We start from the raw sequence: 18,000 nt of genomic DNA on the forward strand, positions 1-18,000 counted from the left end.
AATTGTGGAAATAACCTGTACCTTGTTTTATTAAAGAGAGGTTGGTACAGATTGCCCAGGCTCTCTGCCTGTGGTTGTACACTTCAATGATTCCATTGTACCTTACATTCTGTTATCCAGCTGTTACTATACAAAAAGCTATTGTCCATAATAATAGCACTAAACAATGACTAAGAATACATTACTAAGTGTGACTTGTCATATCAAATCACATGTGAGAAGAATAGTAGCATTGTAATCCAACAAATACTACTGAAGTAAAGAGCATAAAACTGTTACTCGATGAAACCACTGTAGTAGAGGAGCTGAATACAAACTATTGTAATCAAAGTCAATGCAGTTAGCTATAGTATTCCTTATATGGTCAACTAGTGCACCCTGCTTTATCCTGTCTCTCTTCTGTTTGTATTCCAGTCCTGTGTGTCTCTTTAAATCTTCTGATCTTTCATTTGCCAGGGATTGCACTGAGGATTCTGAATGTTGGTACAGTTGTGTGACTGGGATCTTAGCTCCTTTCTTACTATACTGTACCTGTATTACAGATCATTTTACTAATACAAAATTAGCCTTAGAGTATACTGAATACTGTAAAATATAATAACATGTTAGCATATCTACAAGGTAGTTGGTAGAAGTCTTAAACTTACCATTTTTATAGGTGCAACCATAAGGAACAGATTCTGCCATTTGGTTACTTGGGAAAAGATGCAGAGTACGCCTGGTTTACCATGGTCGGTTATGCATATTAGAAAATCTCAATCATCATGTGGCAATATTTGCTGCCATTCCATCACGGACTTTTAATTGATCCCAGTCAGATCCCATCAGATGTTGATCACGTTTTAGTCAAACACACAGCTTATTCAGTGCCTTTTTTTCCAAATAATTGAACTGAACACCCAATTTCTAAGTAGCTAATTATCCCCCAGTATATTGTAATGTCAGGCTCACACTACGCTGTACACTCATGGTGCTCAGCAACAGATGCTGGGCGTTTGGAAATGCCAATGATGTAATGATGGCACAATGCAGGCAGTAAGACACTTTCTGGTCAGTGCACAGCTGCAGCTGCGTATGATGATGATGCCGCCATGGAGTGACATACATGTCATCTGATCCTGTCTGGACCAGGTACAAGTGTACTCCTTGGATGCAAACTCCAAACTAGAGATGCACGGTTTGGATTTACTCAGATCTCAAAAACGGCATCTTATTGGCTATCCAGCTATCATGTGTTTTGGATAACCAATAAGAAAAATCCAGATAAATCTGAGCTTGCGTTAGTTTAGCGTTAAGAACCGAGTAAATCCAAACCCGCATATCTCTACTCCAAGCCACCACCACCCCAATCCCCCTTTCACTGTGGTCAGTAATCACTGGTGACACCTTTATTCGAGTTCCATGTTTGCACTGTTAGTCTAGGTGAGGATTTTTGAGCACAGGGAACTCCTCTTGTATCTCCCCTTCCATCCTATGTCACAGGTTGAATGGTTAGCAATGTAAGTGATAATGATCAAAACTATTTTAGAAATGGAATCATTTTAAAATAAATAACATAAAAATATGTTGACCTGCAGTTAATATTCAATTAATAACTAATGGCTTGTAGGGCATTAAGATTACATTGAACAATGCACTGTACTTAGAGTGAGCACACCCTGTTGAGATAATCAGTCTCTTATGAATGTAGTTTTTGTGTAGGTGTGTAGCAGTCAATCCTATAATCTCGTTTTCACACACATCTATGTTATTCTTTCCCTATCCATGAAAAGTATTTGATCTAAAAAGAACACCACATGTCCTTATAGCAGGGAACAAATCTAGCTCTTCTAGTGCTGCCATTGCCTGCCAGCGTCTTAGTCATTTTTATTTCTTCATAACAAGGTACATTTTAAGCCCACAATAAAATTGTTGCAAGGGAGTTGCAAATAATAAAAAGTAATATTGCCTAATAAAAATAAGAAAAGATAAATAGGTTATTAAAACACCATATATAAAATGGGATGAATTGCTAATTTTAATACATATTTAGACTAGAATATGTTCCAGTTTTTTTCTTTTATTTTCTTTTTTGCATACACTATTACATGTTTTATTTGTTTTTCTCCTATTTTGCATAGATTATATTTTAAGCATCAAAACCAAATTGGTGATATCTGTTTTATATAGAGCTGTAACTGTGTTTCTTACCTGTTGTGCTGAACTCCTTCATAGTGACTACTGTAATATTTTGTTTTAGATGATAGGAACAAATAGTGTACATATGTGTTATGTTCAGTTAGCATCATACAGTGAAGTACAGTAACTCGTAATAGCCGCACTTTATTATGCTAATGTTTATTCTGTACCCACTATGGGTGTGGTATAGAAGGTCTACACTGTCTAGATAGACGGTCATTGGGTCAACAGGTAAAAGTAGACAGTGGGTAAGGGCGACAGGATTAAAAGGTTGACATAAAAATGGTTGACACAAAAAAGGTTGACACAAGTTTTTTTAAAAAAATTTGGCTGTTATTTTGTATGATTAGCCACATGTAAGCACAATTAGTGCAAACGTTTACCCTCGTGGGCTCGATCCGCTCACCATGCTTTGGGCAAGGTGGCCCACTGCACTCGCCATAGGTTACTATTCCCAGTCATAGTCCACATGGATAGTAAATCCAGCAAAAGTTGCAAAAACATGAAGAAGAAAAAAACAAAAGTGTTGACCTTTTGACCATGTCAACCTCTTGTACCTGTCAACATTAAACACTGTCTACACTTTGCCTGTCGACCTTTTGACCCTGTTGACTTAGCCACTGCATGTCGACCATATGGGGTTGACCTGTTGACCTAGCCACTGTCGACCTATACATTGGAACCCATCCACTATGTTGGTTACTAGATGTTATAAATACGGGAAGTTATTAATTGAAATACATTTTGTGTGTTGCTCTGTTATCTTCAAATGAGGTAACTTTATTTTCTGTATTTTATAGGACTTTGATAGGGCTTTCAATAAGGTGGGGAAGAACATCCATATCATGTGAAATAAAATTATAATACAGTTCACATGCTACTTTCTTTTTTTTTTTTTTTTACTTTGGGAAAATGGATGAATGTATTATAAATATTTCAAGAATATTGTTTATTATTTCCATTTCCTAAAAAAAAAAAAAAAAAACATTAAAATTCATTACAAAAAATCATCCATTTTATATTTGCTAAAATCATTAATTTATCATTGTTTATATATAGCAAACTATTATATTATCTTTGAGTATTTCAGTGTATTTTATTGCAGGGGGGACTTTTTATTGGTTCATTTTGACAATATTTGACAATCACCATTCGTAGTGTTTTGTTGTTGTCTGTGCAGAATGTTTATTCATAAACAAAAATGCTCTAGCAACAGTGATTCTTGCAGATCCTAAAAAGTTACTGCCTAAATTTAAAAAAGGAGAGTAGCAGAACAAATTTAATCTAAATGATACATAAAATAAAGTCATTTTATTTGACATAGTTATAGTTAATGATGAAACATTTTACAAATACGTAGTTGTACCATTCTTTACTGCATGGAATTCTCTTGCACAGTAAAATTGCCAGCACACCTCCAGTTGTTTTTGAATTATTACACTAAACTATAGTACACTAAAAACAAGACAATACTAATTGTACAGAACTGTTTCTGGTTTCAGTCTCTCAGCAGCTACAGCAATGATGCAGAATAACCTGTGCAATATGGCTTGGTGTTTCTCCTAAGCATTCCCAGTGCTGTCTGCCTCACTATAGCTACAGTATTTATGTTTGCTGCATTCAGTCGCTGCTTATAAAAGTCTTTGGGCTACAAACTTCATTAGCACTAATAATAATTGAAATGAAATATTTATTTGACACAGTTTATTTAAATCTGAATAAAAATTAATGTAATTAATATAATCATTGAGCTTAACATTAGAACATTAACTTTATAATGTAGTATAAATGACTACACTTGCAGCCTGGAGACTTTTGGCAAGCTAGCCTTTAAACAGAATAGCTGGTTTATATAGCTCTAATATGTAAGTACATATTTGTGTCTGGTAAATAAGTATACTCTAGGTTCAACTATGTTGTCAGTTTCAGATGGTTGAAATTTATCATGCAATACAAGAACTTGAAATGATCACAAAATAATATATGATTTCATTTGCTTTAAAGTTACTAGGCATCAATATACTTTTAAGAGTAGTAAAATACAATGACAATGTTTTGCTCAGTTGGCAGCACGTGTTAAAAACAAAAAACCCAGCAACTAACTTTTCGTCTGCCATGGTGGAAGCCCCTTAATCCTGCTATGAATTGATTTCTTAATTTGCAAATGCTTCTTGAAGTCTGATAAATGCTATATTAATTTGATTTACCTGAAACATCTGTATTTTACTCTCTTATCTGCTTTTAACTAAGGTATAGTAGATGCATTTTTGCTTTAGTACTAATTCAAAATGTAATATTCATTTCTTTAAAGAGACATTTTTGTTGTTGTGCATGCCTAGTGTTTTATATGTTGTATATTGCATTCAGAATATTTTTTTCCTTCTCACCTATCCACAATGCAATGCCGTTCCCATGATGCACCTCTGCTTGCTGTTTACCTGTATGTTAATTCGCTTGAATCCCATTGGCCCACTGCCATCATGTGCTCGCTGCCTGTTATTAAAAGACGCAGTCGACTGCCAAAGCAATGAAGCGACCTCTCGAAGCAACTGTAGATCTGGTACTTTGACCTTTCACCTTTTGCTTTGCATGTAGCTTATTTCAATGAAGCAACTAATATTTTTATTGCTTTTTTTTATTTATTTTTTAACATCATCTGAGACAACCAATGCATATAACTAATGTATGGAAACTAAAGTCTCTTAATTAGCCATCTTCATGTTTCATATGTTACAAATACAAACACCTTGCTGTTAAATTGCTGACATGGCTTCATTTTGAAGTACTTGTACACAAGATAAAACTGGACAACACTGCCAATGTTGTAGCTGAATTAGTAAAGTTACAGAGATTTTTTGCTATTTGGGATAATAATCAGTATATAGGGAATGTTTTTAAACTGCATCTTGTAGCCTATACATGTATGTCTATAGGGGTTGATGTGTCAAGCAGTGAAAAGACCAGTGGAGGATTTGCCCATACCAGGGGATCAGTAAAGGAATTGCCTAAAGAAACCAATTAACTTTGAGGTATCATTTATCAAGTGCATTCTATAAATTGGTTGCTATGGACAACTTCTCTACTGGCCCACGTCACTATTTTCACTGCTTGATAACCCAACGCCTATATGTGATACTGAAAATCAGGAGTATAAGTTGATCTGTAAAGATGCTATTCTGCTGCTGTAATGTGTTTAGTTACTGTAGTTTTGTGACTACTGCCTTAATATTCAGGGAACCACGCTTTCGCTACCAATAACCAAATCTCACTCATTCTGCATTGCCTCAGTTTGAGTTAAGGTGCATGGCCAGGCATCTTTATTTTAGTTGATTTTATTATTTACTTCAAATTTTATCACAATACGTATTTAGTTTTTGTTTTTTTCTGTGTGTATTTCAAGATGTGTCCAAATATTCTGATATCTACAAGTATCATCTAATTCTTTATTTACAGGCTTTTCCACCGGGCGTCCTTCACCCTTTACCAAAGAGACAGGCTCTAGAAAAAAGCAATGGTGCCAGCACACTTTTTAATCCTAGTGTCTTGCACTACCAACAGGCTCTGGCCAATGCACAGTTGCAGCAGCAAACAGCGTTTTTCCCAGCAGGTATGTCTTATAATAATTTTTGGACAGTTAACACATAAGAAGAATATTTTATTTTTTGTGGATAGGTTTTTTAATCAAACTTCAGAAATTTCCAGCACTTGATGAGCTCCTCTGACTCATGGGGCATGCTTTTATAAGTTGGATTTAAGTTAGGTGTGTCTCCATAGTGGAGGCATATTTTATTTGAGCAGTGAGGCACTTGTGCAGTATGCCTCAGTTATTAGTTTTCAGTGAAAATAGAAGGTGAATGATAAGTTCCTCCACAGAATGGCTGAAAGTACTATGTGCAGATAGATGACCATACCCACCAGGGCCGGCAACAGAAATCTTGGGGCCCGTTACACTGATATCTCTGGGGCCCCCCTTCAAACCCCGCACCCACACATACTTCCACTGGGAGCGAGAGAGAAAGGAATGTCAGGGTGAGAAAAAGAGAGAAGTGAGAAAGAGAGGGGGATAGAGAAAGTGTCAGGGAGAGAGATAATCACAGAGAGAGTGATAGAGACAGGATGAGAGAGAGAGACAGTGGGCCTAATTCAGAGTTGATCGCAGCAGCAAATTTGTTAGTAGCAGTTTGGCAAAACCTTGTGCACTGCGGGGGGGGGGCAGATGTAACATGTGCAGAGAGAGTTAGATTTGGGTGGGGTGTGTGCAAACTGAAATCTAAATGGCAGTGTAAAAATAAAGCAGGCAGTAGTTACCCTGCACAGAAACAAAATAACCCACCCAAATCTAATTCTCTCTGCAAATGTTATATCTGCCACAGCTGCAGTGAACATGGTTTTGCCCAACTGCTAACAAATTTGCTGCTGCGATCAACTCTGAATTACCCCCCGTGTCAGGGAGAGAGTGTCAGTGAGAGAGACAGTCAGGGAGAGAGAGAAAGAGACTGTTTAGGTGAGAGAGACAGTGTCGGGGAGAGTCAGAGAGAGAGAGACAGTGTCAGGGAGAGTGTGAGAGAGACAGTGTCAGGGAGAGTGTGAGAGAGACAGTGTCAGGGAGAGTCAGAGAGAGAGACAGTGTCAGGGAGAGTGTGAGAGAGATACCGTCAGGGGGAGAGACCAAGTGTAAGGGAGAGAAAGTGAGGAGAGAATGTCGGAAAGAGAGACAGTCTCAGAAAGAGAGAGAGGCAGAGTCACGGAGGGAAGGAGAAAGACATTATCGGGGATGGAGAGAGGGGGGATAGAGAGAGACAGTGTCAGGGAGAGAGAGAGTCACAGAGAGGTTCAGTGAGAGAGAGAGAGAGTCACAGATAGTGTCAGTGAGAGAGAGACTGTGTCAGGGAGAGAAAGAGGGTGAGAGAGTGTCAGGGAGAGTGTGAGAGACACACCATCAGGTAGAGAGACCAAGTGTCAGGGAGAGAGGAGGAGAGAGTGTGTTGGAGAAAGAGAGAGGCAGAGTAACGGAGGGAGAGAGAGAGAAAGAGACGGTATCAGGGATGGGGAGAGAGAGAGTGTCAGGTAGAGATAGTGTCAGGGATGGAGACAGTGGGTCAGGGAGAGAGAGGAAAGAGAGAGTGTTAGGCAGAGAGAGGGAGAGAGACAGTGAGAGAGACTGTCAATGAGAGAAAGAGGGGAGAGAGTGTTAGGGAGAGGGAGGGAGAGAGCAAGCTGGACAGACATACCAGACTACAGAACTCGTCTCTCATGGGGTGGGCATTTTTTGGCATTAGGCCCCGCCCCCTAAGCACCCGCAAATCGCGGCACTGCTGATCTGCTGCCGGGAGGCGGCACCAGTAATCGGGAAGGGAGTGGGGTTGTTCCTCTGAACCTTGGGCCCACTCGTGGCCCGGGATGGGGGTTCCCTTTGTACCCCCCTGTTGCCGGGCCTGATTCCCACACATGACTGATGCTCTTCTAAAAATGTCCCCACAAAGCTGCCTGTCCCTTCTATGCATTGTACTGAATCCACTCACCAGGGCACAAAGTTATTTTATAGAAACCAATTTACATCTCTACTGTAAACCAATATAGTATGGAAACGGTGATAATACTGCTATTATCACAACCGTTACTATAACAATTTGTCAGATTGGAGAAAAGTCTATAAAGAATATACAGTAGACCAAAGGGTCTCCTCAACTGACTGCTAAGTATTAGTTTCATGTTATACTGTACAGAGGGGTCAATCCAATTATATGCACCCACAATGAAGTCGCCGTGTGAGTAAGTGCGACTGTATGCCGCAATTACGGTGCAGCTAGACTTGCAGGGCTGCATACAAAAACACAGACCGCAGTCATGGAAGTGATATGCTGGCCATACATCTGGATGACTCGCACTAGATGCGAGCCGTCCCACGTCTCCCCCCGCCAGCTCCACGGCGTGCGATAGATTGTATGGTGCTTTTGCACCGTACGATCTATCATACCTCTGCAACTGTCCGCTGCCGGGATCGACTGATCATATGTGCAGCACATATGATCAGTTGATTCGAACCGCGGGGACGCGCATCGCATTGTATTCACACCCAAAACATGCACGATGTGCATGCGATGAGTCGAATGATGCGTCGATATTATGTATTCGTACACGATATTGAACTAGTGTATGGCCAGCTTTAATGTCCATAAATCAATTTCAAATGAACAGATATGACTGAGGTAACCAGTAACATAATTGATCACAATTGTAGTGTTCCTTCACATTAAAGTCTTATTATGACCTAAAATAAAGCAAATAAATTCTGTTACACAGTTGCCTATTGTGGAACTTTTTTAAATAAATTTGGTCAAGTGTAGTGAACATTAAAAAAAAAATTAGTGTTACACTGCCATTTTGTTAGATACCATTGTGTGTAATATTCTACTTTGAAGGGATTTACTGCAAAATTGTACTGTTGCAGAATTGAGTATGCAGTATGTCAAAGATTTAACTTTGCATTGCTTTAATAGTTTTGTAAATACATATTCCTGACAATACTCACTTTGTATTGTCATAATTAGGGTCTATGTATACAAGTATTTAACCCGTGATAAAGTTTAACTATTCTTGTATGATGCAGTGATCCAGACCTGCCCATTAAATTCATGCTCATATAGATAAACCACTCTCATGTACAAGCCCAAAATGTAGAATTCAGAATTTGTTCCACTTGACTTCAAACCAGTGTCCTTTCTCAGCATAATTAGCAGTGTATGATGGTAACAGTAATAGTGCAGGTGTTTTATGAGAGGAGCCTAGTTGTGAAGAATTTTCTATCACTAAAACTGTCTGTGCTTGCTTATTTCTGTGATTCCTGTGTTTGGTTTGGAAAGGCATACCCAAATAATTTACTAAATTGAGATTCTTGTATTTTACTCATGACAAGCATTGAAATAAAGGTAAATAACTATGTAGTTTTTCATGTGTAATTGAAAAAAAAAAAAGTTACCTCTTGGCCTTTCCTAACCAATAAACCAACTCACGCCCCTTTTTCCAAAGATATAGGCTTACATAGGGGTATATGCAATTACCGGCGAATCGTGTCAATCGTTTTTTAATTCGACACAACTCGACCGTCGAATTCCGGCAAGTGGGTGCCGGAATTCAACATATTCAATAAAAAACGGATTCGACAGTCCCGCTGTCGAAAAACGTCCGATTTGACGGATTTTGATCCGATTTTTAAAAACCGGTAAAAAACCCGGAAAAAAATAGCGTGGGGTCCCCCCTCCAAAGCATAACCAGCCTCGGGCTCTTCGAGCCGGTCCTGGTTCTAAAAATCCGGGGGGGGAAAAGACAGGGGATCCCCCATATTTTTAAAACCAGCACCGGGCTCTGCGCCTGGTGCTGGTGCAAAAAAATACGGGGGACAAAAAGAGTAGGGGTCCCCCGTATTTTTTACACCAGCATCGGGCTCCACTAGCTGGGGGTCACTTTTATACATCACCCTGAATTTTACCATTCCATTTAAAAAAAAAAATAATAATAATAATAATATTTTTTAAAATATATAAATAATACTTATGCCTCCAAAATAGACAAACCAAGTACCTAATCCCTTCTAATATAAATAGATATGCTATTACCAATAAAAAAAAAACAAAAAAAAAAAACATGTTTTTAAAAATTTTTATTAGATTCCGCCACCAAAGTGTGGCGGATTGAAAATGACGAATTTACTGTCTAAAAGCACTGTTGTCGAATTTCCAAACTTCAATTGAATATACTTTTGGCGAATTGCCGCATTTGTACCATTGCAGAAATGTCGAATTTGACAAATGTCGAATTTCAAAAAGTCGAATTTGGAAAGTCCGTTTTTTTGACGGAGAGTACTGAATTGCATTGTCGATTTTTTTTTTGGGGGGGGCGAAAAAGTCCTGTTTTTCGACAATTTCGGGAATTCGACTGCAATTGCATATACCCCTTAATCTGTTACACCTAACTGATTTATAGAAACTGGCGAGTTTTTCTCTATGCACTGTACTGGGACTGATTTGCTATGCCATGGCATTTAGATAGCTGGAATGTGATGCCCTCGCAGCTGTTTGTTTTATGAATGCCTTACCAGGTCCTTTGTGAATAACTTGCATTATGTGTGCTGCGCTTCACTCTAAGGCCATTCATCAGTTTCCCAAGCAGTATTTAAATACAAAACACAACACAATTCCCCCCCCCAAAAAAAATAATAATAATATATATATATATATATATATATCACCAAACAGTGAATCAGGAGGCGCTAACTGGTGTGTAGTTTTGGTCCTGACTAACAGAAGGATCGAATAAGGAAAGGCAGCAATTTATCAGCGCAGGATAAGGGTATAACTGTTATATAATATATATATATATATATATATATATATATATATATATATATATATAATTAGCATGATGCAGCAAATATAAAGGTTTTATCCATGGAACATTTAAAATGTTGTGCCTATTAATATATTTTCACCATATTGATTCATAAATATTTTATTACCGGTTGGAAAAGAAGAAAAAATAGGATGTGTTGTCAAAGATGTCGCAGAAATTGCTCATCCAAAATCTGATTGTTTATCCATTGCAAGTGTTGCTTAGTCCAGACAAGTTCAAATTCTTAAACTTGAAATCTGGTGAAGTTTTCTCTTATTTCTACTGGAGAACTAAAGCTTTATAATAAAATATGAATTCACTCTACAGAAATTATACAGAATCTCAACCCCTCCACCCCCACACACACATAGGAATATATTAAAAACTGCATTTTTGAACACCTTATAACATAAAGGGGGGTATTTATCAAAGCTCGAGAGAGAGAGAGAGAGAGAGAGAGAGAGAGAGATACATTTGTGAGAAATAAAGTACCAGCCAATCAGCTTCTGCCTTACATTTTACAGGTTGCGTTTGAAAAATGTCAAGAGATGATTTTGGGGTCTTTAACTATCACAATTTTATCTCCAAGCTTTGACAAATACTCCCCATAGAGTACTGTAGGACTATAAATAATTTGTGTTCCTGCCCATTCTTACTTGACTGCCATAACAAACAAGACATATGGAACTACTATTTAAGCAGCAACTTTTACCAAATGTGTTTCTTTATTATATCCCTTATTGTGTATTTTTATTAAGGCATTTGTGTTTGTTGCCCTTGAATGTGATGCAGTACTGCTCTGTGAATAGAATAGAATTGTATGGCATGTGCAATACAGATCCATAACTGGAAAATAAGTGACTAGATAATAGGCATTGGTGAAAAAACTAAAGAAAAGCAATGTCTTTAGTAGACGTTGCAGGAAGACATGTAAAAAAAAAAGTTGTTTTAAGTTTAACCCCTTTAACTGTGCCCTAGCAGTGAGACAGATGAGATGCACGCTATCTCATGGATATGAGGACAGGTGTGAGACCATGAACGGCCTTAGTCACTGATGTGTGCACTAACTGCTATATATCTAGAGCTGTGCCTGAATTTCACTCCAAATGTTACCTCTGTTTTGCTAACAAGTTTCTCTCCCTTTTTTTTCCGTTTTTTCCCACCTCTCGTTGCATGCTGTGAAGGGTCAGTTTTGTGCATGACACCAGCTACTAGTATTGGTAGGTTTCTATCTACTTTTTTGTCTTTTGATACTACACAATTTACCTTATATGGGTCTGAATGCCTTCTGTAGAATATATCCAGCTTCTGAATGTTACCATAGTACTCCAAGTTCTACAATATTAAGCTTTTGAAATAGTACCTAGAATATGTCAAATCTTGCTATGTGGCTTTATAATTCTTCCTGTCGCACATTATGTTGAGGAAAGAAAAATTATGTTTTTACTTTTGTTTATGATGTCTCTTGAGTTTAATGAAAAATGAAGTGTAAGTAGTATCACCTGTGTCTTAACGTGTCATAGTGTTGTGCTTTTTTTCTCCTTTTTGCTGTGTTTAGAATATTTCATCAGAGTTTCCCAGAAATGTATTGTAGAGATTTAAGAATATTTTAGTATATACTTATAGTATTTGCTTAGTAATTAGGTCAGAGCATAAGACACCTTCATGCACTGTTTGTTTTCAGCATAGGATTTGTGTTGTAGCATCTGAAATCCTTCTAAATTAGATCTATATTAGCTGTTTTTTTGTGGATGCTACCGTACAAATTGGGATATATGTTGCTAATACACACACACACACACACACACACACAAACACGTACACGTACGTTTTGCTGGATAATCCCTTTGCCTCTATTATTAATGTAGAGCAAAGCCATAGAATTATTAATAGTTCTAGTGGAATGCTATCACCGTTTTTATAGTGAAATGACAATCCACATAAAATATACACTTTCACATTATTATTATTATTATTATTATTTAGAAAAAAATGGCTATTCCAGATGGACTGCTACTGTTAGAATCTGCCTATCCCTTTAATCCTTTTTCTGGGAATCACTGATAATATATTTTTTACAAACTTCCTTTAATTGTACCTGTAATAAGCTTATTTTCCCTTTTTTATTTCTCTCCCACGCTTCCTTGCTTTGCATTGTGATTGCATGCCATCTGCTGGTTTAACCCATGATGGCTTGCTGCTATGTGATATTCACCATGCCAAAATCACTTCTATTACCATAATGCTACACCCTCCTGTTCATTGCTTCCATGGTTCCCCTCCTGAAAGTACCCATGATGCACAGCGCTACGTCCGCCACTGTCTCTGCAGCAACAACTCCTGCAACAAGTGTCCCCTTCGCCGCAACAGCCACAGCAAATCAGGTTTGCTCCTTTTAAAGCTTTCTTTCACAAATCCCAAACTCTAAATGAGTGCTAATATCTTAAAAAAAATTCTCTGCAGAATTTTTTTTATAAATGTCTACCCATCAAATTTTTATTTTGTTAAGTATTGTTTAGAAATGTGTTCATGAGCAGGCTGCACTTATTCAGAGTTAACATTTTTGCAAGTATTGGGTTCTCTGTTTTGTGTTTCCTTGAATGTTTTTGTAATTAATGTCTTGTTAACAACAAAGATATGACCCATGTAATGTAAAAAAAGGATCAGTTGGTATATATAAATACAAAATAAAGTTACTCTGCAATTTTTCACTTTTAAATCTACGTGCGGGAATGTTAGTTTTTGTACACAGAATTCAGTAATAATCCATATATCTGGAAAAGGGACACATACTGTAGGGCCTGATTCTGATTTGAACGTAAAGCAAAAAAAGCAAGTAACTTTGTATCTGGAACAAACCATGTTTCAATACAAGGGAAGCAAATAAAAACATTTTTCCTGTGCAGGGTAAATACTGGTTGCTTTATTTTGACACTGCAATTTAGATTTCAGTTTGAACACACCCCACCCAAATCTAAATCTCTCTGCACGTTACATCTGCCCCACCTGCAGTGCAACATGGTTTTGCCCGGGGGCATAGTTACTTGCTTATTTTTTTTTTGCTTTACTTCCTAATCAGAATTCGACCCATAATGTAATATTAAGGGGAGCAGTCTCTGCTGGTTTTTTAAATGTTTAACACATCTTTTTTATTATTATTTTTAATATTATTATTATTTTTAATAAAATTAACGTTAAAAAATGATGCACAAAAGATTCAACATTCCTGTGTTAATATAAAATAAGCAAATATTAAACTGTTAGTTTTTTAAAATTCCTACATAAACCTAATATTGGTAGCTGCATGTTATTATTGCCAACATGTTAGTGCTCCCATTGTTGCTTATTGGCAACTTATTGTCAACAACTAAACTTTATAGACATAATCAGTGACACTGTAGGTTATAAAATGGTTGTATCCACTGTGCCAAAATCAAGATGTACCATAGAAAAATCTTATAACTGACAGGGGTGGGGACTTTTTAGGTAAGTTTCCTCTTCCATCTGAACCGCTACACTATTTAGGACACGTCCCCCTTGCCCCTAAGGCAGGGTTGGGGAACCTTTGGCCCTCCAGCTGTTGTTGAACTACACATACCAGCATGCCTTGCTACAGTTTTGCTATTTGGCCATGCTAAAACTGTTGCAGGGCATTCTGGGATGTGTAGTTCAACAACAGCTGGAGGGCTGAAGATTACCCATCCTTGCCCTAAGGGGTTTAATAAGAGAAAAATCTATATAGGTAAAGAGCTGGTACTACAGGAACATGGGACATGCCTTATTAATTAGCTGCTCATGATAAGTGGAATGTGACGTCAGGCTGGTGAGGATGAGCTGTGTCTGTTTAGGTTTAACTGGATCAGAACTCTTGCATTCACTTTGTTGCCTTCAGGAAAGCAGGAAATAAACAGGGTTGGGTTGCAAAAACCTGTAAATAATTTGCAATTAGCTTTAGAGAATATAATTTGTGGCACTGTGATTATGAAGTGCTATTTATCGTATTAGTAGTGGTATTGACCAAAGTCATCCCTGGATATGCAGGTACAAGTTGTGCCATGGTGGGCATACTCTTCCGCCATGCCTTTGGGAGTGGTTTTACAGATTTGTCTTTGGGTTCCCTTTACTGTAAGTTATCTGCATTGCTGACTACAGATACTAGTGCTACTCAGCCACCAGACACTGTAAGTTTTGTATTTTAGCAGATAGTACATATTGTGCAGGGATAGAGCAGGATCTTTAGGAATATCAGTGTTGTCGCACAGTAATAGCTCTGTTGCACGCTAACGATAAATAGAATCCACTAGTATGGGACTTTTATTTATATACATTGTATATATCATTTTTTTGTTACACAAATAGGCTAAGGGTTATCCAGCCCCCGTTGGGGGGGCGGGCTGCGGCGGCTGTGTGACGTCACACGCAGCCACTGCGACCCAGGCAACGACGAGTAGCTCCCTGTCAGCGCGCAGGAGCTGCGCTGGGTGGGAGCTACTCCTACAGTACAAAAGCATCGCTGCTGTGCGATGCTTTTGTACTTGTACGACGGAATAGGGCCTGACATGCGGGGCGGACTAGCCCTGTGCTGGGTATCCCGCCGCATGTCAGGGAAGCTGATCGTAGATGTGCTAAATTTAGCACATCTACAATCAGGTCTAAATCACCCCCATAGAACCAAAACTTTGGAGCAGTGTTGTTGCTCCTGCAGCCACATATCTCTGAGCTTGGCTATGCTCCTAGGACCTCCAGGGGGCAGTGTACTGGCAGCATTACAATTAATTTCTTTTAAAAAAAAGTCTGGTACTGCTGCTCTCTAGACCCCTTTTGGAGATGTGGGTTGCAGCAGCCAAAAACACAGTTGGCCCCCTTTCTCTCACATTATCTTTTTTATTCCGTGCAGAAATACTACGGGGGCTCCTAGCAATGCCTTCAACCATTTCCACCGCTTTGGAAGGTGGAAGATAGGTCAATACTGCTACGGTTCACCAGATCCATACTGACTATCGGGGATGGGGCAATCCACCTGAACACCAGCACTGCAGTCCTAATAAGTGGGAACTACAGCAATGGCATATTACAAATAGGGATGATCCCCTATCTAGTTGGGTTCCAAATATATTTTAGAAAACATTTTACTATTCCTTTAAATTTGACACACTGCATCAGATCATTCATTCATTCAGTTAATCCCTAAGGTGCCGTAGGGCCAAACAACCAAACATGCCACCCCAGCCCACACAAGTCCACTTAAAAAGTCAACGTAGGATTATGGAATAATCTTTTCAGCTAACAGGGCCTTCTGTCTTCTTAGTAAGGGAAATTAGTACACTTTATACATTTGAAAATATAACTATATTTCTCTATCGTCCTAAGTGGATGCTGGGGTTCCTGAAAGGACCATGGGGAATAGCGGCTCCGCAGGAGACAGGGCACAAAAGTAAAGCTTTTACAGGTCAGGTGGTGTGTACTGGCTCCTCCCCCTATGACCCTCCTCCAGACTCCAGTTAGATTTTTGTGCCCGGCCGAGAAGGGTGCAATTCTAGGTGGCTCTCATAAAGAGCTGCTTAGAGAGTTTAGCTTAGGTTTTTTGTTTTACAGTGATTCCTGCTGGCAACAGGATCACTGCAACGAGGGACAGAGGGGAGAAGAAGTGAACTCACCTGCGTGCAGGATGGATTGGCTTCTTGGCTACTGGACATGAAGCTCCAGAGGGACGATCACAGGTACAGCCTGGATGGTCACCGGAGCCACGCCGCCGGCCCCCTCACAGATGCTGAAGCAAGAAGAGGTCCAGAATCGGCGGCTGAAGACTCCTGCAGTCTTCTTAAGGTAGCGCACAGCACTGCAGCTGTGCGCCATTTTCCTCTCAGCACACTTCACACGGCAGTCACTGAGGGTGCAGGGCGCTGGGGGGGGGGCGCCCTGGGAGGCAAATGAAAACCTTTAAAAAGGCTAAAAATACCTCACATATAGCCCCAGAGGCTATATGGAGATATTTACCCCTGCCTAAATGTACTAAATAGCGGGAGACGAGCCCGCCGGAAAAGGGGCGGGGCCTATCTCCTCAGCACACGGCGCCATTTTCTGTCACAGCTCCGCTGGTCAGGAAGGCTCCCAGGTCTCTCCCCTGCACTGCACTACAGAAACAGGGTATAACAGAGAGGGGGGGCAAAATAAATGGCAATATATTAATATAAAAGCAGCTATAAGGGAGCACTTAATCATAAGGCTATCCCTGTCATATATAGCGCTTTTTGGTGTGTGCTGGCAGACTCTCCCTCTGTCTCCCCAAAGGGCTAGTGGGTCCTGTCTTCGTATAGAGCATTCCCTGTGTGTCTGCTGTGTGTCAGTACGTGTGTGTCGACATGTATGAGGACGTTATTGGTGTGGAGGCGGAGCAATTGCCAAATATGAGGATGTCACCTTCTAGGGGGTCGACACCAGAATGGATGCCTTTATTTGTGGAATTACGGGATAGCGTCAACTCGCTTAAGCAGTCGTTTGCCGACATGAGGCGGCCGGACACTCAATTAGTGCCTGTCCAGGCGCCTCAAACACCGTCAGGGGCTGTAAAACGCCCCTTGCCTCAGTCGGTCGACACAGACCCAGACACAGGCACTGATTCCGGTGGTGAAGGTGACGAATCAACCGTATTTTCCAGTAGGGCCACACGTTATATGATTTTGGCAATAAAGGAGATGTTACATTTAGCTGATACTACAGGTACCACTAAACAGGGTATTATGTGGGGTGTGAAAAAACTACCAGTAGTTTTTACCGAATCAGAAGAATTAAATGACGTGTGTGATGAAGCGTGGGGTGCCCCGATAAAAAACTGCTAATTTCAAAGAAGTTATTGGCTTTATACCCTTTCCCGCCAGAGGTTAGGGAGCGCTGGGAAACACCTCCTAGGGTGGACAAAGCGCTAACACGCTCATCAAAACAAGTGGCGTTACCCTCTCCTGAGACGGCCGCACTTAAAGATCCATCAGATAGGAGGATGGAAAATATCCAAAAAGGTATATACACACATGCAGGTGTTATACTACGACCAGCTATTGCGACTGCCTGGATGTGCAGTGCTGGGGTAGTTTGGTCAGAGTCCCTGATCGAAAATATTGATACCCTGGACAGGGACAATATTTTACTGTCGTTAGAACAAATAAAGGATGCATTTCTTTATATGCGTGATGCACAGAGAGATATCTGCACACTGGCATCACGGGTAAGTGCTATGTCCATTTCGGCCAGAAGAGCTTTATGGACACGACAGTGGACAGGCGATGCGTAGAGGAGTTATTTGGGGTCGGTCTATCGGATTTGGTGGCCACGGCTACGGCCGGGAAATCCACCTTTCTACCTCAAGTCACTCCCCAACTGAAAAAGGCACCGACCTTTCAACGCAGCCCTTTCGTTCCTTTAAAAATAAGAGAGCAA

At 39.6% G+C, this 18,000-nt stretch overlaps 1 protein-coding gene across 17 annotated transcripts in view; it reads left to right on the forward strand.

Annotated features, from left to right (window-relative positions):
* Positions 1–18,000, forward strand: part of MBNL2 (muscleblind like splicing regulator 2) — a 363,660-nt gene that overhangs the window by 328,872 nt on the left and 16,788 nt on the right. For 3 of the 17 annotated variants that reach the window (XM_063953040.1, XM_063953035.1, XM_063953036.1), the window contains exons 6-9: positions 4,685–4,738; positions 5,632–5,785; positions 11,751–11,786; positions 12,856–12,950. In XM_063953040.1, coding sequence (XP_063809110.1) covers positions 4,685–4,738; positions 5,632–5,785; positions 11,751–11,786; positions 12,856–12,950 — 339 coding nt within the window. The remainder of the gene's footprint in view (positions 1–4,684; positions 4,739–5,631; positions 5,786–11,750; positions 11,787–12,855; positions 12,951–18,000) is intronic. The other 14 variants (XM_063953046.1, XM_063953038.1, XM_063953048.1 and 11 more) reach the window with 10 other exon arrangements.

The sequence above is a fragment of the Pseudophryne corroboree genome, chromosome 2 (genome assembly GCF_028390025.1).
Source record: "Pseudophryne corroboree isolate aPseCor3 chromosome 2, aPseCor3.hap2, whole genome shotgun sequence".
In the NCBI taxonomy this organism is placed as follows: domain Eukaryota; kingdom Metazoa; phylum Chordata; class Amphibia; order Anura; family Myobatrachidae; genus Pseudophryne; species Pseudophryne corroboree.